The 22,468-nt window shown below is 45.0% G+C and overlaps 1 protein-coding gene across 1 annotated transcript; it reads right to left on the bottom strand.

Annotated features, from left to right (window-relative positions):
• Nucleotides 1–7,691: 7,691 nt before the first annotated feature.
• On the bottom strand, nucleotides 7,692–21,292 carry mrtfba (myocardin related transcription factor Ba; the record flags this gene model as incomplete). The annotated part of the gene is made up of 15 exons (XM_080541488.1): nucleotides 7,692–8,559; nucleotides 8,891–8,951; nucleotides 9,197–9,334; nucleotides 10,502–10,657; nucleotides 10,784–10,912; nucleotides 11,056–11,868; nucleotides 12,069–12,216; nucleotides 13,091–13,338; nucleotides 13,442–13,582; nucleotides 14,031–14,203; nucleotides 14,522–14,683; nucleotides 14,920–14,995; nucleotides 15,126–15,181; nucleotides 17,343–17,408; nucleotides 21,139–21,292. 15 exons carry the CDS (start codon nucleotides 21,290–21,292, stop codon nucleotides 8,057–8,059), a joined length of 3,024 nt encoding a protein of 1,007 aa, XP_080397614.1. The 3' UTR covers nucleotides 7,692–8,056.
• Nucleotides 21,293–22,468: the final 1,176 nt, after the last annotated feature.

Raw genomic sequence — 22,468 nt, forward strand, 5'->3', positions numbered from 1 at the left:
GAGTATATTTCTTGGAATATGATTTGGAATGGCTGGAAAAATGACAGACTGTGTGTTTAATTGAAGTTGTATGGTCTTCTTGTGTGCCCCAGAGGAGTCAGAGGAGCTGTGTGAGCTGGAGGCGATACAAGAGGAGCTAGAAAAGCTGGCGGAGAGAGAAGAACAGCTCCTTCAGAGACACAGCAACACTACTATGTCTGAACACAACCCACAGACCAGTACAGAGCTTTACTCTATCCACACTACACATTGCCCTATGCTTTTATCTATTATGTTTTTTGCTGTGCCATTCACTTGTTTTTGTAAAACGTCTCTCGGTCTTAGAAAATGTCTATGATTATTATTATGAGTGAGTATTATGATGTAATATACCTGTATTTTGTACTGTATTGTGTACTTTTATAACAGGTGAAGTCTATTACCGTTTATATCATTTCTATATCATGTTTGAACTCTACTTCTGCGTGTTTGTTCCCTGTCCGTACACAGAGGAGCATATGGGCCCACATGGGGGAGTGTATGTTCTACCACCGTTTCCCACAGAAGAAGTGCCATCATCCATACCAGAACATGACACAGACACAATCTCATCACAGTCCACGACAGGTGTGTGTCTCCAAAAGGACACTGTTCACTGTGTTATTTGCTTTAATAATAAATAAAAAAGTACGATTACCCTATGATGATGGGTTGGATTTACATACAGTAGTATATTTCCAACATAATCCTAAACCTCAAGATAGTTATCTTTCTAAGGCCAGTGAACACATGTTTATACAGCAGGGGAGGCTGGTGGAGGTAGAAATAAGAGGATGGGCTCATTGTAATGCATGGAATGGAATGAGGAATAGTATCAAACAAGTGCGATTAATACCATTCCTCATATACTTTCTCATTACTTGCGTTACAATGAGCCCGTCCTCTGATTTCCACCTCCACCAGCCTCCCCTGTTGTACAGCAATGTACCGTATGAAGTTGACCATTAGACCTCCAGTGCTCTGGCAGGTAAGTTGAGTTTGAAGCGAAATGAGAACTGTGTCCTGTGATGCTGTCTGCTCCAGAGGCCAACGAGGAGGTTGTGGAGGTGGAGAAACTCAACAGGTGTCCGGCTCTCATCCAGTGCCCTGACTGTGAGCGAGTTGTCACCACGGAAACGTACAGTAAAGTGGGAGCAGCTGCCTGGATACTATGTATCATGTCCTCCATGTTTGGGTAAGCCTGCATCCCGTCAGAGAGGTTACTAAACTAGATTTGCAGTGCAAGTACGTCTAAAGTAGTTTTTCTCCTCATCTCTAATCATGGAACCAGATTCACACACACACACACACACACACACACACACACACACACACACACAGAGGAAACTAAGTAAGGAGTGACTGACACACACACACACACACACACACACACACACACACACACACACACACAGAGGAAAGGTGAGTGAGGAGTGACTGACACACACACACACACACACACACACACACACACACACACACACACACACGCACACACTTATAACTCCCGTCCCCTTTCTCTCTGGCAGATGCGTTGCCGGCTGCTGCCTCATCCCCTTCTGCCTTGAGAGCTTGAGGGACGTCGGCCATCGCTGCCCCCACTGCCAGACACAGATCCACACTGTTACGCGACTCTGAGGAGCAGATGGGTGAGCCACTGTAAAGGTGGACCATAAGGGCCCGTGGCTGAGCCAGGGGTTGACTGCCTGGACAGTCTGTGTCAGGCTAGGCCTGCCTGTGCCACAAGCCTCAATAACACATTACACATTAATTAAGATGTTCTGAGCGCACGATGACATCCATTATAATATACGCCATTTATCTGACGCTTTTATCCAAAGCGACTTACATTGCGAACGATTACTTGATTGATTGACTGATTGACTGAACATTTTCATTGTGTGAAGCGCATTGAGTTGCATCTTGTAAGAAATGCGCTATACAAATAACATTTGATTTGATTTGATTGCAGTGAGTGCATACATTTTTCAGTCTATACAGGTGCATCTCAAAGAAGTTCATTATTTTCTGTAATTTAATTCAAAAAGTGAAACTATCTTATTCTAAATGCATTACACATGAAGTGAAATATTTCAAGCCTTTTTACATAAGCCAACATTTTGTTTTAATGTTGACAATTATGGCTTAGGCTACAGCTCATGAAAATCAAAAATAAGCTATCAAAGCAACCAGGGCTTCCCTAACACCTCAGCAGTGCCACAGGCTGATTGCCTCCATGCCACGCTGCATTGATGCAGTAATTCGTGCAAAAGTATTGAGTGCATAAATTAACATACTTTTCAGAAGGTCAACATTTCAGTTTTATTTGGTCTTATGTAATATTCTAATATTTTGACACTGGAATTTAGATTTTCATGAGATATAAGCCATAATCATCAACATTAAAACAAAAAAGGCTTGAAATATTTCACTTTATGTGTAATGAATCTAGAATATATAAAAGTTTCACTTTTTGAATTAAATTACAGAAAATAATGAACTTTTCCATGATATTTAAATTTTTTGAGAGCACCTGTAATATGGACCCAGCAGGAATCGAACGCACAGCCTAACACGTTGTACTTAGCACCATGCTCTACCAACTGAACCACAGAGGACCATTATGAAAACAAATGATTCAACAAAACATGCACACATTTACAGCATCAGGAAACAGCAATGGACTGTATCCACCGCTCTCAACTGGGGGCAAAGGTTTGCAAGTCAACATCATTCAATATAGCCAGTGTTGTTTCTGTTGTTTCAATAGGCTGTGTGAACCTACACTCCACAGATGTTACCCCTGCTGTTTTCTATTTGTATATAGACCTTATAAATACAGCATATCTAAATGGCCGTTTTTACTTTTCGTGACTCGTAAGGCTGATTAGGTTATGAGATGCATATCGTTGTGTCTTCTTGCAGTGGCTGCAAACAATAAAGATTTATTGAACTGAAACTCAGAGAAAACCTGCCACTTTCACCATACACCACATTTTATTGACACAAAGGCATAGTTACATCTTTAATATTATTTACAAAATAGAGCTCATGGATGTGCTACACATGTATAAAAATATGCAATACATCTATTGAAATATGTACAATGTGCAAAACGTATGGCATACAAACATTTAGTCATGGCAGGGAGGATAGCCTGAAAGAACAGCCAGACTTCTTATTTTACTATTGAAGTGACACAACCAGCGGGGAGCTAAATTTAGCAAGTGAACTGAAATTCCATTCATGACTTCATGGTCCACTATTTGAGTTAAAAGGAAATCGGAAATGACCACAATGTTTTGAACAAGGAACAAGGAAAAATCTGTCCGAGGGCGCCACAGAAACAATGGCAATGGGTGGGTCCGCCAATACCAACACTACTGTATATGTGCCTGTAGCAGAGAGACCTACAGTATCTGACATGAGGAGCTTAAATAGAAGCTTCTGTATGTTGATATCTTAGGACTCTGTATTACTTTGTTCAAAAGGCTCTGTCACAGGACCAAGGCAGGATCTGATATACAGTACTGTCAGAGTATCAGCCTCTTCACTTATTGCTTCACCTACCTTGGAGTATCAGTAACCAATATGGCTTCTGGTCAATGGGACAGCAGTCTACCGTACACAGGTGGAACATGATTGTGAATGAAACGGCTGGAGAACCCAACTGCCACATTTATTACACACATGTACATTTTGTACACAGGTATTTTTGGGCTGAGCCAAGAGGTTTGTGTACATCTAAAACGAGGGCGGTAAAAAAAACATTAAGGGCCGGTTTCACCAAGAAGGCTTAAGCCTAGTCCTGGACTAAAAATCACACAAGATGCTTTTTAGTATAAGATTAGGCTTAAGCCTTGTCTGTGAAACAGGTCCAATACCTTTCTCTTAGTTGGCCTATATACAGATAAACCATTATAAACCAATGACACACAAAGTGTGATGAACAGAAAATAATGTGTCAATGATAGATATTCACCATGTGCCACTGTCATGTTTGGCAACAACTGGGAAAAAAAGCGAATATTTTCCTTAATAGCCCTAAACCAGACACAGAAAGACAACCACAGTTAGGGAACATGGTCTTGGCAGTACTCTCGGCCTGATAAATGACTGTGCCAGCCCTCTCTACTCTTCTCCATGGGGTAAACGACCTCCTCAGAGAAGTAACAATGCCCAGAGACAGACAGCAAAGAAAATACAGTAACAAGCATTTGGTTCCTCATGATAACATACAGTATGTTTTTGCCTGGGGAGGCTGGTGAAGGTAGATAGTAGTGTCTGATACACTTGTTTGATACACTTCCTTACTCCATTCCATGTATTACAATGAGCCCGTCCTCAGATTTCTAACCTCCAACAGCCTCCCCTGGTATGTGCAGTATTTGGCATTATTCCCTCATGTGACATATTAACCCATTCAATGAAAACCATTTACCAGCCAAGTTAAGCTACTGTAGATACTGTACGTTTGTCTTTTCTTTGCTATTGCACAGGATATTCCAATGAAAATCACTGAGTTGCTTTTTTGTTTGATTAAATTACTCGCACAGGAATAACACCAGTGACAGATTTGGATTGAATACTGCCCTCTGCACAAACAAGCCGACCAATGAAGAGGAGCTTCAGATGAGAGTTTAGCGGCTTCTATTGCCAGTGAACGTGCTGCTTCCACAAGCAGACTCCTGTGGTTATACAACGTACAGACATGATTGTTCAAAGACGGTTGAAACAATGACAAACAAAAGCCATTGTATTCCAAAGTGCTGTACAGTAAGTCTTGCATCAATTTCTATACAATATTGATCAGAATAATATTTGGATTGAGATACTTAATAATAGTAACTCATTGGACATGATATAGCAGGTAAGACTACCCAAAGCAAAGTGTAAGGTAGTCTATATAATCAATAAACTAAAACCAGAAGCTACCCTCTTCCAAATATTTCACTCTACTGGATGTTGGTCACACAGTTGTCTGTGCGTTTTGACCACATAAACCAAATAGGACACATTGAACAGTCTTCAAAAGTTTGTCTGAAAGCCAAAAACCTGTTTAAAAGGTTAACATGTTCATTTGATTGAGTATTTTGACATGAATGTCAAACTTCAAATTAAGATAACTCTCTTAAATGAGTTGTAATCAATTCAAAGACACAGATGACAATGAAACATCTGAAAGGTAGCTCAAGTTCAGACAAGAATACAAACGTGCATTCAAGACACACAGACAGAAACTACACACAGTCACAACATGCAGACACATACAGAAACACACACCTCACACTCACACACACACACACTCGTACTTGCATGACAAAAAGGGACATACGCCTACTTGCACACACACACACACACACACACACACACGCACATATTCACAGACATGCACACATAGACACACACATAGACACACAAAGACACACAAGAGACAAAGTGCAGAGATTTGACTTCAGGACAGACAGAGATCAGATATAACACCTCTTCTCTAAAGAGGTCATGCCATTAAACATGTTATAAACTCTGCAGCATACGTACATACACACATCAACCTGTGTGATACTGTAGTTGTTCCCTCGCTACTGATACGTCAGTTGTCTTTTCATAAGATAAAGCTGCCAACAATGTAAAACCTAAATTACATTCAGACGGATGCCCTAGGACTAGAATGGCAGGTTCTCCACAGAGGAACTAAGCTAGCGGCCATAATCATCTCAAGTGACTTCATCTAAGAAATAGTTTGTGATTCACATTTCCTTGCTTGAGGTGAAGGAGGCTCCAGAGACCATCTCCTTAGTGCATAGCTCACAGAGTGGGAGGCCCCGCCCACTCCTCATCCAATAGGAGAGGAGTCTTTGTTCTAAGCATCAGTTCATTGCTTTAATAGTCCAACTCCAGGTCAGGCATGTTCTGAACAACAAACAGTCTCATCCAATACAATATGTATCAGAACCGTCAGAATACCGAAAATACACCTCAAAATGTCACCTAAAAAGACCAGTGTAGCCTTGTACTTGTCGGTTTTGCTGTAAAAAAACGACAACATCATCATAACTCTAATAAGTGTAGCATAGAACTATTCCATTCCGTCCTCTAACAGTATATCACAGCATGCGTCAGGAGAGCAACGGCTAGGTCCAGACCCTGTCATATTGATGAGAAACTCTCTGACCCCCAGATCTACAGACAAATCCATTTGTGACACAGTCTGGTGAAAAGGGCCACATATGATCAATTCTCAAGTCACGCAAAAAGAAAAAAGAAATCGTTTTTTTTGTTGAAAGGCCCACTAGATATAACAACAATAGTTTTAGGATCACTAAATACATCATTTGTGAATTGGATTCACTGTCTCGTCTGCCCTAGGCTACTGGGTAAGTGATACATGCATGGCTTGTAAACTTCCATTTTAGGTTCAAAAGCAAGGACTGTGTGATCATCTAATTATGTGTAGTTATGTGTTTTTGGCATGTTCGTGTTCTATCAGCATGTTGTGATGTGCTAAACATGCCGTTAGATGTTCATAGCGATGTTCCCTTTTAGCGCTAGCCTACTAGCAGCTGTTTTGCACGTGTGTTTTGATTCAGAGTGTGTTTCTCTGCTATTTGGTTTGAGGTGTAGCAACATTCAAATAAGCATATCTTCTTCAATTATTTTCAATGTATGACACATCATTTAAAATCTGCACTTTCATAATCTGGGAAAAAGTGAAAAATGACCATGCCCTACTTGAGGACTTTTTAACCAGACCATGTCAAATTCACCACTATCACACAGGAGAGTGTGAACTGTCTGTTGAAAGCGTTACATGACTCAGCCAAATGTACAGCAGCACTGTGGGGGCCATCTAAACACCTCTGAATGTCCTAGTTAAAATAACAGTCCTCACAGACATTTATACAATATTTACATACAGTATAGGACTACATTTTCTCATTTTGGTCTGTCTCCTGTGCACCATTTTTAAACCTCTTCTAGTCAGATTGCATGATATGGTATCAAAAACTAAAATATAGTATTTATCAGTAATGTTCCATTACAATAAAAAAACAACAACAAAGCATGCACATGTCAACTGTCACCAGAGTGATGGTCGGTCTGCATTTGAACCATGTCTTCAGTTGCATTTGAATCCAATCTGAATCAGTGCAGCAGCTGGAGTGACGCAAGTCAGGAAAGATCAGAGTGGCGGCTGTGGCTTCGGAGGTAGAGCCGGTGTCTAATGATCGCAAGGTCGGCGGATCGATCCCCTGTGCACGTGTCGAGGTGTCCTTGGGCAAGACACTGAACCCCAAATTGCTCCCAATAAGCTGGCCGGCGCCTTACATGGTAGCTTGCCGCCATTGGTGTGTGAATGGGTGAATAAGAGGCCATTGTAAAGCGCTTTGGAATAAAGCTCTGTATGCAGTCCATAAGTGCGGTCCATTTACCATCAGAGTGCTCTATAAGGAAGAGTGGTGCCAATGAAGGGGTTCATTCCTATATATCGGCCAAATATGTCAAATAGTTTCTTCACGAGGTACCAATGGAGCATGTTGCCAGACAACCAACAGGTTGTTAGTCCAATGAAAATAAATTGTGAATGAAATGAAAAAATGATATTGGGTAAAGGAAGTTTAACCAGGAAGCTACACAGAACAATGTTAAGCTAATTGGTGCCATTCTGCTAATATACCACTCTGGGATAGATAACCCATCCCCATGACTGGTGAGACAGAGAGAGAGAGAGAGGCTGTGAAGGGTTCATCTCCGGGTGGGTTGGTATGGTCTACCATTGGATCTAATCTGCCTCGAGTCCAAAGATTACTTGGGGGGGAAAATCAAAGCAACACTCAATCACAAGCCGTGCCACTGACTGGATGATAAGAGTTTCCCCATAGATGACATCATCTGACAAGCAGAGAGATTCTCTTGGTCTACTTCACTATAGCACTGAGGACAACTGAAATCAGATCCTCCTCTCCTCTCATCCTTCTAACATCGCCCTTCTTCCTCTCAGTTCCTCTGTTCCTCTCTCCCTCAGTCCATCCACCCCTCAGTCCCAGTGCAGCTGCAGGTCATGCGTGTCCAGGAAGTCTGAGGGGATTCCCAGTGGCGTGAGCCCCCCTGTGGAACCCGGAGGCATGGTGAGGTCCAGCCACTCCATGTTGTCCAGGGCCGTGTCGGACAGGCCCATGTTGAGGGAGGAGGGGGGGGAGGTGGAGTCGCAGAAGGACAGCTCTGAGGTGTCCATGGGGGAGTAGGGCTGCTCCAGGAGCTGGGACTGCAGCTCCTCAATGAGGCCCAGGGTGCGTGGGTCTGACACTGGGGTCACTCCCACCCCTAGGGTGTCTTCCAGGAAGGCCTCCAGCTGGTTGTCAGAGGCCAGGCTGGGGAGAGGGTCAGCGGTGGGACTCAGGGTCAGGGTGGGTGGGGGTGCCACCTGGATCTGGGGAGGGGGTCTGGAGAGGGCAGTGTTGACGGGTAAGGTGGTGATGTTGGCGGTGACCGGGAGAGTCTTGAGAGACGGAGAGTCCTGCTGGATGAAGGGAGTGATCTCTGGAGGACAGAAAGTTAGTAAGGTTTCAATAGCTGTATTGAATTGAAATACAGGCTTTTATATGTGAGGGAGGCTGTATACCAGTGCATGCTGGTGGAGGTAGAAATTGAAGGACGGGCTTATTGAACTCCATGGACGTGTATGACAGCGTTCCTCATTCCTTTTTTTATGCATTACAATGCGCCCATCCCCCGATTTCTACCTCCACCAGCCTCCCCTGGCCTACCGTATACAAATAATGAAGTTTACTTAGCTTTCCCTTAAGTTCGACTATGGACTACGGGTTGTTTTCAGACCAGGGAAAAAGTACCACTGCTGTGGTGCGCTCACCTCCACTCTGAATCAGAATATCAAACAGGTCGTCCATCTGCTGGCTGGTTGCCGTGGGAACCTGTGAATGAGACAGGGTAATGAGGGGTAACTGCAGAACCCACAGCATGATGAGTGAGTAGTGATGAATAGGTTTGAGGTTGAGCGCTTGAAAAATGTATAGGTTACATTGTATGCTGCGTGCTAGCGAACTATTACTAACATAAAATGACAGTTGACGCTTTTATCCAAAGCAACTTACATTGCAGTGAGTGTGCATACATTGTTCAGTGTATACGGTCCCAGCAGGAAGATGTCTGTGTTTACCTGTACAAGGTTGTTGGTGTGCAGGTTGCGGCTCTGTTTGACGGCGTCCTCGTAGCGGGGGGGCTCTCTGTTGTTGGGGGGCTGGCTGACCAGGGAGGACGGGTGCAGAACGAAGGGGTTCTGGGACGGAGACGGGGACTGGAAGAGGAGACAACAACATCTTTCACAACCACAGACCAACACGCATCGTAGACTGCAATGCTATACACCGAATGTAATATAGGAGAGTTTGTATGTAGTCAGTGGCATTTTTACATTAGGGCAGGTGGGTCAGTGAACCACCAGGTGGCGCTGTGGTGCAAGATGCTTGTTACATCTGAACATTGTGGCAACATGTATTTCATATTTCATATGAAATAGTGAATAAATGGTGAAATTGGTGTGTATATATTTAATAAACCTGACTCACAATCCGTATAATACTGTTTAGGAGTACGGTAATTTCTCTAGTGGGTGTTTGTGTGTGTGTGTGTGTGTGTGTGTGTGTGTGTGTGTGTGCTGGCGTTGTGAACTGCGCTCCCTGTCCTATCTCTCTGCTGTGGGGCAGTGGTGCAGTCTGCCCAATAGTTGCTAGGGGGACATGAGCGTGATTGGCGTAACCATGTAAAACTTCCCGCAAATTATATTGGGTGGAGGGACATAAATGTTTATGCCCCAATGAATTCAGGTAGCAAAACGCTACTGTCGCTAACATGGCCAACATTGGAAGAGAAGTTGGAGATTAAACGTTTAGGGCCAAACAGACCAGAAGACTTGGTCCAGTTTATAGCTTCACAACTAGATGGTGCATATTGCCATAGCATCACAAAGCACAACAAACAGACCAAGGAGAATCGGCATGTTCTGGGCTGTATATTTATATAGCTCCGTTATTAGCCTAGCCTACTTTGCATGTGTTAATGTGTAATGTTTGTGTTATAGCCTCTGCTCTGATGATATTTATTTGACATTTAAAGAAATACAATTGCTAAAACTTTCCTACATGTGCTGCATGCTTGTATTTTGATAAAGTTATTGAAGACACGTGTCTGTGTCATCTTTTTACTTTGTTTGCAGTATAGGCAACCTCAGTCAATGTAGCATTCTGTGACGCGCTAAAGTGTATGAAGTGTATTCAGGTTTTGAAATCGTTCTGCTCCCTGTCACTCACAGCGCAGCCCATAGCACATGCCTTTATTTTTTGTGATGGTGATACAAAACTGCCTCTCCAGAAATGCCATGCTAAAATCGCCACTGAACGCAGCCTAAGCCTTTATATACCCTTTTTGAGAGAATCATTTTCCATTCAAAATACAAAAACCTCACCTTGTTGATGGGTCTGTTGGAGAAAATGTGGTTGGGTGAAGTCCGGGGAGAGACCCTGTTCTCTGGGGAGCTACTTAGGAAACACTGGGGAGGCATCTCAGGCCTAATGTGGTTGTTCACCATCCCTGACCCAGTGCTATTGCACATTGTCACAGTCTGTCAGGAGAAATACAGAAGAGGTGGTTAATATAAAGAGGTGGTTATATCAAAAATGTCATATAAAATCATTCTAACAGATCATGCATGTCCGTTTCCAGTTACTCTTATTGAGGTCTCTCTCACCTGTAATAAGCGGTTGTGATTGGCTAACTGCTGGGTTGAAGGCATCTCCATCTTTGTGGTCTGCAGCTGGGGAACAGAGGTCTGGATCAGACCTGGGCCTTGGTTTGAGACCGAGGCCTGGAGGATGGGCTAGGGTGGAAGGGTGGAGCGAGCAAAAAAAAGAAAAGAAAAGCTGACTACATTTAAATAATGCTAAGTTGCTAGCTGATCGCCAGAAACATTAAAAAAAGAAAAACCTAACATGTTTGCATACACTCTGAGTTTCTCAGTACCTGCAAGCTGACGGTAGATGTGGGCAGCTGGATGGCGGTGGCTGTGCTGGGCAGGGAGACAGGCACAAGGATCTGAGTGCCAGGCCCACCCTGGTGGCTGATGAAGAACTGGGGGAGGCTGGGGGCCGGCCGGGGGGCAGAGACAGACATAGAGACAACCTCCTCCAGCTTCACCACAGTAGGGAGAGAGTGAGGGTGAGTCTGGGGGCCCTGTGTGGAGGTGGCCATGGCTGAGCAGTTAGAGGGGACCCTGCCTTCCATTTTGACTGAGTTCGGGCCGAGGGCGGTGGGTAAGGTGAGGTCTGTGACGGGTCCCCCCTGGCACCTCTTCTCCACTTCCAGCTGCATCTTCAGCTCCTCCACCAGTCTCTGCTCCTGCTCCAGCTTCCTCATCAGGTCCTCGATCTGTCTCTCCTTCTCGTGGAGCCTCCGGTCCTTCTCCTCCGGGACCGGGCCGAGCCTCGGCGGAGACGTCCCCACACCTGCCCGTGAGCCAGGGCTCACCCCCCGGGGGTAGCAGAGGAGCTCGGACATTCCTCCGTCCTCTCTGGATGGGTCCAAGGGGATTGGAGACACTGGGGGTGTGGAGCTCATGCTCTCTAGTGCCCCCTGCTGGGCAGGTAAGAGGAGTCCGGGGGAGGAGCTGACCTCCATGGGGAGAGTGGACAGGGTGGTAGGGCCAGGGCTAGGGCCAGGGACAGGGGCTGGGGTGCTGGGAGCCTCCTGGTAGGGCCTCAGCTTCTCTATGAGGTCTATCTTGGTTCCTGACACAGGGAGACCACGCAGCTTCAGTTCCATCTTCAACTCTGCCACCTGGAAAATAGCAGATCACTTTGCACTTTGAGTAAAAAACCCTTCTCTTTGTTTTATCTTGAACAGCAAGACGCTATTGCAACCTAAATCGAGTAATTGAGTCTAACTCTAAAATCCACCAAAATACAACAAAGATGAGAGAGTCAATATTCAAATGGACTTGAGGGGATATGGCGTTAAACATGGCCAGAGGCCCTCACCTTCATGTCCTCCAGGTTGGCAGGCAGCTGGCCAGGCTTGCGGTTGGACAGGCTGTTGTTAGGGCGCACTGGGGCGGGGTTGGGCAGAGACACCACTACGGAGGTTGGCAGACCGTTGGCACCGCTGTTCTGACATTCAGCCACAGGCCTGGAGAGAGAGAGAGAGAGTGGAGGGGAGGGGAGAGGGAGGAAGGTAGTACTGAGGAATCAGAATCAGAATTGCTTTGATCACATCAATGTACGGGTACACAGAGTAACATTCGTAGGTTCAGGTTCTTCGACATGGAGAGGAGTGGAGGAGGGGGAGGTGGAGGAGTGGTAGATGAAGGAGAATGGTGAACAGAGAGGTGAAGGAGAGAGAGGGGGGGGGGGGGTGGAGGGAGTAGAAGGAAGGGATGGAAGGGGAAGAGTGGAAAGGAGAATGGTGACCAGAGAGATTAGGGAGAGAGGGAGGGAGAATGGAAAGAAGAGCGGGGGGGGGCATGGGGGAATGTGTTACTAATCTGAAGGGAAGTCAACAGGTTCCTCTGCCCACCTCTGCCTCAGTAAGCAGTCAGTGAATGGAACAATGCATATGTCTAACAATCACTGACAGTTCAAATGGAGCTTGGAACAACTGTCACTAGGAGGAAGTTAGGGAAAATACCGAAACAACATCCTGCAGGTTATTAATATCATTACACAGGATTTGTTATTGGAAACTCGCTAATGGCCCCATGGGTAATTGGAAACGACAATATTTGGTTTGCTTTTTAGGTGCATTCCAAAATGTCTACCCTCTTGTAACCTATTAAACACCAGGTAGATAAATAATGATCTTTAGAGTCAAAAAGGGTTGTTAACCCATTAAAAGCATTTCAAACAATTATATTAACCTGTTTGTCGGGGAAAAAGGATGCGTACTATCATGATACTTTCTTTTTCCTTTCCGGTCTCAATGAACAGATTGTAGTCACTCCACCTACCACCAGGGTTGATTATTGTGAAACTCATACTACACTAATCATCACATGTGATCATACTTTAGGGGTGCAGGTAGTATGGTCTGGTAGTTGTAGTGTTGCTGCTGTTGGCTCAGTATCTGCAGCTGGAGGAAGAGCTGCTGCTGTTGCAGTAGTTTGGCGTAGGAGTCGTCCATGGGGGCTTCGCTGAGCTCCTGTTTCTGGTCCGGGGGCACGTACTGGTGGTACTTGAGCTTTTTCACCCTAGTCTTGGGCTCCTTGCCCTTCTTACTGCGGCTCTTCTCCGAAGGCTGCTTGGGCTGGCTCTGCTGTGAGAGGAATGACGTCAATATACTATATACAAGCAGGTCAGATTTGACAGTAGGTGGAGAGATTCATAGTGTTTCTATGTATGGACAATATGATGCATACTTTCACTAAGGTTGGCCCTGGTTTGGAAGGAGCAACAGTGGTGATTGGCTGAGGGACGGCAGCAAGGCGACTGATTGGCTGCTCGCTGGTGGAGAGAGCTTTGAGGAAGTCTGCTGTTGCTTGGGTGACAACAGGGAAGGGCTGTGGTAGAGAGATGGAGAGAGAGAGAGAGAGAGAGAGAGAGAGAGAGAGAGAGAGAGAGAGAGAGAGAGAGAGAGAGAGAGAGAGAGAGAAGGAAAGAAACTTGGAGTTGCTAAATGATTATAATGTGTGAATAAATAATATCAGAAAAGGAAAAAAAAACAAGCATGTTGCTTTCTTGTTAATTTCTTGTTAATTCACATTTACAAGGAAAGATACCAATGTTTCAATTTTTTTCAATTTCTTTTTATCTACGTTTATTTTCTACGTTTATTTATTCACTCTGAGAACCTGGAGCCTTTCTCAAACAATGTAAAACATATACACATTTTCTCCTGCATTGCATGAGAGCATCTTAATGCTTAACAAGAATGCATACATACATTATTATCAATAAGAGATTCACAACCTGTATGTGTAAGTACCAAAGGCTAGTCATTCTCTGTACCTGTAGAATGATGTTAGCTCGTGGAGAGGGGACCTCAGGGGCCCGGGACTCCCCAGGGGAGGGTGCTGATATCTGGGACTCCTGGCTGGCTGGCTGCTCTGGGGACAGGGCGTCTCCGCTGTCTTCATCAAACCTGTACACGTCCTGTATTTTGGGGTAGTTCACATCACCCACTAAGGGACCAACACAGGAAACAGAGGAAAGAGTCAGCATATTAACCAACGGTCATGGTTGGGGAAAAAACATCTCTCCCTCTACCTCTCTTTCTCCTTCCTTCGGTTCCTCTAACTATCCCTGTGACAACTGATGAGATGTATGTGCTGACTGGCCACAGGATTGTAATCTTTTAGTTTCTAATCTCCTTCATGGTGTATGTATCCCTCTCTTTCTCTCTATCTCTCTTCCTCTTACATTGTGTATCTCTCTCTCTCTCTCTCTCTCTCTCTCTTTACCTCAGTCCTAGGTCCATACCCTGGCCTCCCAGGTCTTACCGATAATGGCCTCCTTCACGCTGGGTTCCACAGGCAGGATGTTCTTTTCCACCAGCTCCATGGGACCAGGCCGCTGGGCCAGCTTCTCCTTCAGGTCGTCAGCCAGCCTGGCCCTCTTCAGCTTCATCTGAGTGGCCTGCAGAGAGGGCTCCGCTCCCGTCTCTGGAACACACACACACACACACACACACACACACACACGCACGCACGCACACACGCACACGCACACGCACACGCACACACACACAATCAATCTTAATCAACTATAATGATATATTGGCTGATGGAGCCTCATAAGCACTGTGATATGAAGGAGAATACCTGTACACTATTTGGATGGTGCCAGAGTGTCGACCACTGTGGGTCTTTGTAAACCAGTCTATTCCCTGGTGCGTTACCTTTGAGGATGTGCATTCTGACCAGCTCAGAGCGCTCTGGGCGGCTACGGATCTTGTGCTTGAGGAAATTCTCTGTCTGGGTAAGGGAGGAGAAAGAACTGTCTGTGATGTACACTGTATGTGCCAGATCCAGTGAGGGATAAGAAGAGTTCAATTATTCATGCCTGGTGTGCATGTGCATGCATGTGTGTGTGTGTCTGTCTTACCCTAGCTCTCTCCAGGCTGCGGATCTGCTCATGGAACACTGCTGGGCTCTTCAAAGCTGCAGAGAGGAAAATATTACACACACACATACATACAAACACACACACACACACACACGTTTCATCAATAAACACAAACACACAAAGTGTTTCATCTCTGCCTCTCCATCTGACAAGTTCTGAGCAGAGACTCAGGCGACACATCAGATGATCATACAGCAGGGGGCTGCCGGGGAGATTATGTTCATGTGAGCTATGTGTAAAGGGAAGTTCCCCTCTCAGCCCAACCTCCAGTACTGACTGCATAAACCAACAGTGAGGTGGTCTGATAACACCAGAAGGGAACCCCCTGCAGTACCCCTGGACATGCAATGTGCCAGAGTGGCAGTGTAGCAGATGTTGTACAGTATCTACTTCTCCTCACCTGAAACCTCTTGACCTATGTATTGTGGAAGTAAATGAAAGAATATAAATCACTTCTTATTATGTGTGTTCAATCACTTTATTATGTTCCTTCCTTGAATGCTGCTAGTATCGTTGATTTATAACGTACTACCTCACAGTGTCTTATCTCACCACTATGAATCCTATACTTTATGTGCATTAATGACACCCCCTATTATTACATCTCTATATAAAAGGGCCTTTGTCTACATTTTAATTAATAGTGTGATTCTAAGGAGGGAGGGGAGGGCGGCAAGGGGGTAGTAGGGGAGGGCAGGAAGGGCGGGAAGGGGTACGTGTATTGTGATGTCTTTTGTTGATTTTCACTTTAAAAAATAATTGTTCACAAAAAAGGGCCTATGTCTGGCCAGGTCGTTCCCAGTGGAATGTGGAGAGAAAGTAGCTCACGGGGCCGTCCTTGACCAGCTGCATCCTTAACTCCTATGGGTGTTTGTGTCCTACTATAAAGTGTCCTGTTAGAGTTGAGACCGACAGAGAGAATCACAGCCCTCTGCAGACCATTGTCTCTGCGCTGATCGCTTTGGCTCTCCTCAGTGCGCATTGTGTTATTAATAAGGAAGCTTTTACTTGATCACCCTATCGAACCTGTGTGAAGACTGACGTATGAGTGTCTCATACTGAAGAATATATTATTCTTCCACAATATTGCTGACAAGGATGATGGGATGACACACCTGATGGCGGAGAGAGAGAGAGAACCAGTCGATCCAGTGACGGGCAAACTTCACAGCTAGCACAAATAGAGGTATGGGAACCTTTTGAAATTCCCTGTGCGATTGTTCTCACTGTGACCGAGAAGGTTACCGGTATTCCTCTCTGATGTCTAGGTAACATAGTCATGAAATGTATTTGTGTGATGAAGTAAACATGTTCTAAAAACAAAACATTTTCAGAAAGTAACTAACAGGGGACCGGGGGTTTCCACTGTATTTACAACACAGAGGGTAGGGCAGCAGAGGCAGAGGTACAGGTCATTATGGGAAGGGTACTTATACATGCTATGCTTGTGGTGGAACTGGGCATTGGGCTAGAAATTGTCCAGTGAACAAACAGAACAGCGCCAACCAATGAGCAACTAAGAGTGCACAGTCTTTTAAGGTGAGAGGCAAAAGGTTACCATTTGAGTAGGCACAGGTGCAACCATCGCTTCAGTCAGGTCTGAAAAACTGTCTAATGTTGATCTTTCAGGGGAAACAATGCAAACTATGGGTATGTCTGGTATTGCTATTGCTCCTACTGCCTGAACTCAACCGTTATCTGTAGAATTAGGCCCATTATCTGACCAGCACACATTCTTTCTCACCGAAAACTTTCCCTTGAAATTAGTTAAACAAAATGTACAGAAAACTAAAGAATAATCGACTATTGTAACTTTTCTAACCGACTAGGTGAAGGAGCCTCTACACCTCCCTGGGTATTTCACAACATCTACTTCTACTCAACTTAAACCTTAAACATCTTAACCTGTGTAGGTTATGTAGATATCTACCTACCTACCTATCTTGATACATAGGTTAGGACGTTTAAAGTGAGTTGAAGCCTGTACATATACCTGTACATCAAATATTAATGTTGTGTAGGTTATGTAGATGTCTATCTATATACATAGGTTAAGTTGTAATGTCAGTGAACACATAGGTTAAGATGTTCAACTCACCTTAAATAAGATAACCTATGTATCTACTTCAACTCGCCTTACACCTTAAACATCTTACTTCTACTGCAGTGTGGCACAGTGGCAGTGCCCATACTCACATGGCATGATGCCCTGGTCCACCAGCTGCTCGCGGGTGCGTCTCTGCTGTAGCCTCAGCTGCAGGACTATTGGAGGGAGAGAGAGGAAGAGACAGGTTAGTGGATGAGGAGGAGAGATGGAAGTAGAGGAGGGGAGGAAGAGGAGAAGTTACATTTCAGACAGACACTGCTTGTGTTTTTCGCCATGAAATATGACATCTGAGGTTTCACAGCAGGATGTGACTCCTGATCCTACTCACACAAACACACTCTCTGACCATCTTGGCCACAAACACAACACGACTCACTTCCTTTCCAGCTGACAACATCAAGCTACATAGTGGGATTTCCTCCTGTTTCCCAGTCAATGAATTAGTGATTGCTGATTGTTCTACTCTTGACTTACTGAAATAAAAATGCCATTGACAATTGTAAAGGACAAAATCAATCAAATTGTGATTTGACCGTAATTGTTTCAAGTCTTAAATAGTTCATCGGTTATGCATACATATTATTATTACATATTAGCTCTGCATTTTCCTTCCAGGTACAAAATCAACAGCAATAATGTGCCGTGTTGTGACCAGAGAAACCAACGACTAACCCAGACAAACATAACAGAGTCTTTAGATGAAGACAGAGAACACACACATACTCTATCCCCTCCATTATAATGATGACATCTCTGACTAAGTCTTAGTAAACATTCTCCCAACATCACCCCGACTCAACAGACTCTCACCCACACACTCCTCCTGACTTCTCCAAACCAACAGAGTAGGCCCACTTTACAGCAAAAGAGACAACAACACACCTCACAAAAGAAACATCAAGCAATCATCAAAGAAACATCATATCGTGCACACATTCATGACACATTCTGTAGGGTCTATACTGTAGAGGGCAGGGAATCAAACACACAACTAGGACATTGTCTTGTATGCACCATGAACCAACCAACTGAACCATTAAAACCTACAAACATGCATTAGCTAAGAAAACAGACAGTATCCAAAGTCCTATTAATGGTGTCTGTGATGTCACTCCGCAAGGTGAGAGAGAGAGAGAGAGAGAGAGAGAGAGAGAGAGAGAGAGAGAGAGAGAGAGAGAGAGAGAGAGTATCACCTGATCTGCATCTGTCTCGGCAGACAGGGGGGGTCTCCACATCCAGACAGGCCATAGCCAGGTATGACAGGACCACCTGGGCTCTGTAGGGTCTACAGGCTGCTGACTGACTACCGTCTCATGGTCAGTCAGTTCTCACAGACAGGAACTCCACAGCAGAACCAGGAGACTGAGTGGGACATGCCAGACTGTTCTCTCAAAGCACAACTCTCGGCTTCACTTTACTCTTTCTCTCTCTCTCTCCCTTCGTTTCTCTCTTGTAGCAAAACCACCCCCTCCCTCTCTCACACTCTCTCTAACTCTCTCTCTCTCTCTCTCTGTTTTGACTCAGTCAGTAAATTGTGTGCTTGTCCTCCGTTGTAAGCAAACCTCTAGTCAGTGAGCAAGAGGTGGGAGTCTGCATCAGCTTATGTTAACCCTTGCAGTATATTGTAGGTGCTGGAGAAACACATAAAGACAACAGTCTGAGCGACAGACATGGGTGTTTTTGGTTAGACTGAATCACATTCCAGCCAGTGACTAAACTGACCCCTGGAGGATTCCTGGTCAATCTGGGTCAGAACCACACTGACCTGTAAACAAAGGCCTACGCAGGACTGAGATGACGCAAAGGAGATAAAACATGCACACACGCATGCACGCGCACACACACACACGCACACGCACGCATGCGCACACACACACACACACACACACACACACACACACACACACACACACACACACACACACACAGCATCAGGCACACACACACACACACAGTGATGGGTCGGGCATTGAATTCGGTCTTGGTGGGGGATTCTGACGAGGATTCAGGAAGTTTGACATATTTATCACTCCCCAGAGCTGCAAGAGTACTGTGTTTCCCAACTGCTCAACTTTTGAAGGGACTTGTGGGAGGGATGAATTAGATGTCTAGCTATGTTTATATCTGGTGGTTGGTGTCCTTGCATCATGAAAACATCATGCTCCTCTGAATAAATCCAATATAGAGCTTATGACAAAGCCCTTTGACCCTCCAAGAAACCACAAACACATCATTAAATAACCAAGATATACAGTGGGGGAAATAAGTATGCAACACATCAACAATTTTTTTTGTTCAACATATTTCCATTGCAGCTATTTACATGAAATGTAAACAATTCCTTCAGCTGTGTAATAGTTTGATTGAGTTGATACCAATGTCTGGTCTAAATTGGAATAGCTGCAACGGAAATACGTTGAATAAAAACATTGTTGACGTGTTGAATCCTTCTTTTCCCCCACTGTAAGAGTACATACAGTAGATCTCTGCCTGTACCCAGACATCTCACTGCCCTCACTGTCTACTATTTGAACTTACTACCCCCCTGACCCCCCCCCCCCCCCCCACCCATTAGCCCCCAAACTCTCACCCTCTCACACACCAGCCCCAGGCCCAGACTCTAGACTTTGGCGACCTCCGACTCTCACCCTTTCACACATCAGCCCCAGCCTTTCGACCTGGGACAGCTCCAACACAAGTAACACTGGTATGAGGAGAGCCTGATACAGCCTTCAATGTTCAGACGCCAATATGAGGTGTGCTTACTGAAGAAGTCTGAGGTTGGCTACAGGTTAGGAGTCAGGCAGTGGAAAAAGAGGGGGAGTGCGAGTGTGTGTGTGTGTGTGTGTGTGTGTGTGTGTGTGTGTGTGTGTGTGGTGGGGGATCTCTCTATCTCTGGAGAAAATGACACAACCAACTATGGTCTTGCAGAACCATAGAGAGTATGAACGCATTTTTCAAACATGCCCTACTTTTAAGACTATCAATATCAGTCTATAAAAGGTGGAAGAAAACAAAACCATTGATCATTTTATATAAAAACAGGAGTTCCTGTGTACGTGATCAATATCACGCTACTTAGTGCACTTCCTTACTTAATCACTTAAGCCATCTCAGCTCTGATTACAAATTGGCAAAGAGAAGGCCATTTCTAAAGCTGTCCTCAACCCAGCAATCATGATATGATCATTCATCAATGTCAATAGCCAGACAAATTAGAGATGCCAACACAACAACTGCTATTTGACTAATGGTTAGCGTGCATGCTACACAGCTGGTTTCTATAACGACCGCTCCTTCTCACGTTAGTGAAGGCAACTGGGAAACATCAGAGATGGTTATGACCAGGGGAATTGATCTGTAAGGCTTAACTTAACATTACCGCTTTGTGTGTGTGTGTGTGTGTGCAGTGGTGTAGTCTACGTGATACGCAGGACTACGCCGTATACCCACTAGGAAAGGCCAAGGATTTCCGTATACCCACTTAAAAATGTGCGAGGATACGTAACAGTGTTTTGTGACAGAACTTTCACTTTCATTCATAAAATTCACCCCGTCTGTGTTACGAAGCACTTGACTTTTGGACCATTGGGACTGACTATAGCGTCATATAACATCAACGAAATTGATAACATCAACGAATTTGACACGAAATATGTCAAAATGCAGCACTATCATGCACAGATCAGCCTTATAACATGTAATGTTAGATATATAACGTTAGACAGGGAGCGCAGATTTATTTTTATGGTGTTCCGAAATGCACAATATGAGGCTGGAAGGGAAAAATCACAGTATACCCGCTAGAAAACACTAGACTACACCACTGTGTGTGTGTGTGTGTGTGTGTGTGTGTGTGTGTGTGTTCTAACCAACGTCACTCACCGTTCTTACGTTCGTTGAGGGGGGGCAGGTTGGGGCTGGGCTGCAGTGACAGCTCCTCCAGCTCGTGGGTGACCGCCTCACTCTGGGGACTGGGCACCAGCAGCCCCAGCATCCCACCATCACCCTCGGCTCCCAGCAGCCCCTGGGGCTCCATCTTGCCTCAGGGGGTGGAATCAGGGGTCTCCCTGGTAACCAGCAGGGGCGGGGTTACCGTCCCGCAACGTCGTCAGGGTGATCTCTGCACAGGGGAAAGAGATGACGATCATATTAAAATGAGTCTGAAACTGAAACGTTATTTTAATGCTCAGGAAACAGTCATTCATCAATGCCAAACCAGCGAAGAAATGACACGGCCTGGGATAAGCGGGTGCCACTCAGATATTGCCCATGTTGGTATGACTGTTCACCCGACTGGCAGTGGTGAGGCTTTGGAAGTGCCGTTATTCATTGAGAGGAGTGGATTGATGTTTTAACCCACAGTCATACGAATCATACTCGGTAACCAGATGAATACATCTAGTGTTCAGAAATGCCTTATAAGCTCAATATTACGTCATTACGGTGGTTTAACAGTGGGAACGGAAACTTTTTGCGGCGCAAACAAACAGTTTGGTAGCCATGGCTACCTAATAGCCTCCTCCTAATAACCGGCATATATGCTACATTGCTCCGCGTGCGACCATCAAATCTGTTCATCCGTTCAAACCACATCCACGCAGGCCTAAGTGGCACAATCCTGACACGTTGGTATTGGCACGGTACCTCGCAGCGTCCTTATTTCCCCTGCACTCAAAAACCGAACCAAGGACATTAGATTATAGGTTACACAAGATCAGGGGAGGCTGGTGGAGGTACACATGGACAAGGAATGGAATAGAGAATGGCTGATGCATGGAATGGTATGAGGAATGGTATCAAACATGTGCATTGCATAACAACATGAACTGGCATGGTACAGTAACCCTGAACAAAAAGCACGCGACAGCTGCAGTTGCTAAGAGACCCAACAGTCCCCCAAACACACGCACACGGACAGACGGACAGACGCATGCGCGCGCACGCACACACACACACACACACACACACACACACACACACACACACACACACACGTTGAGTGAACACAGGACACAACCACTGTTCCACCATGTTGACTTGCCATACCTCAAGAAACACATCTCTCTTATATCAACAATCTCTAAAAGAAGCCTGGAAAATGAATCAGATTAAACTAGTTGCTGACACTGTGCACCGTGTGGCCTTGAGTGTTATTACTTTACCAATTACAGTAATCTCCCAATCTACGTCTTTTCATCTGTTCGACATGTCT

This window comes from Nansenia antarctica (genome assembly GCF_963989245.1).
Source record: "Nansenia antarctica genome assembly, chromosome: 11".
NCBI classification, from domain to species: Eukaryota; Metazoa; Chordata; class Actinopteri; order Argentiniformes; family Microstomatidae; genus Nansenia; species Nansenia antarctica.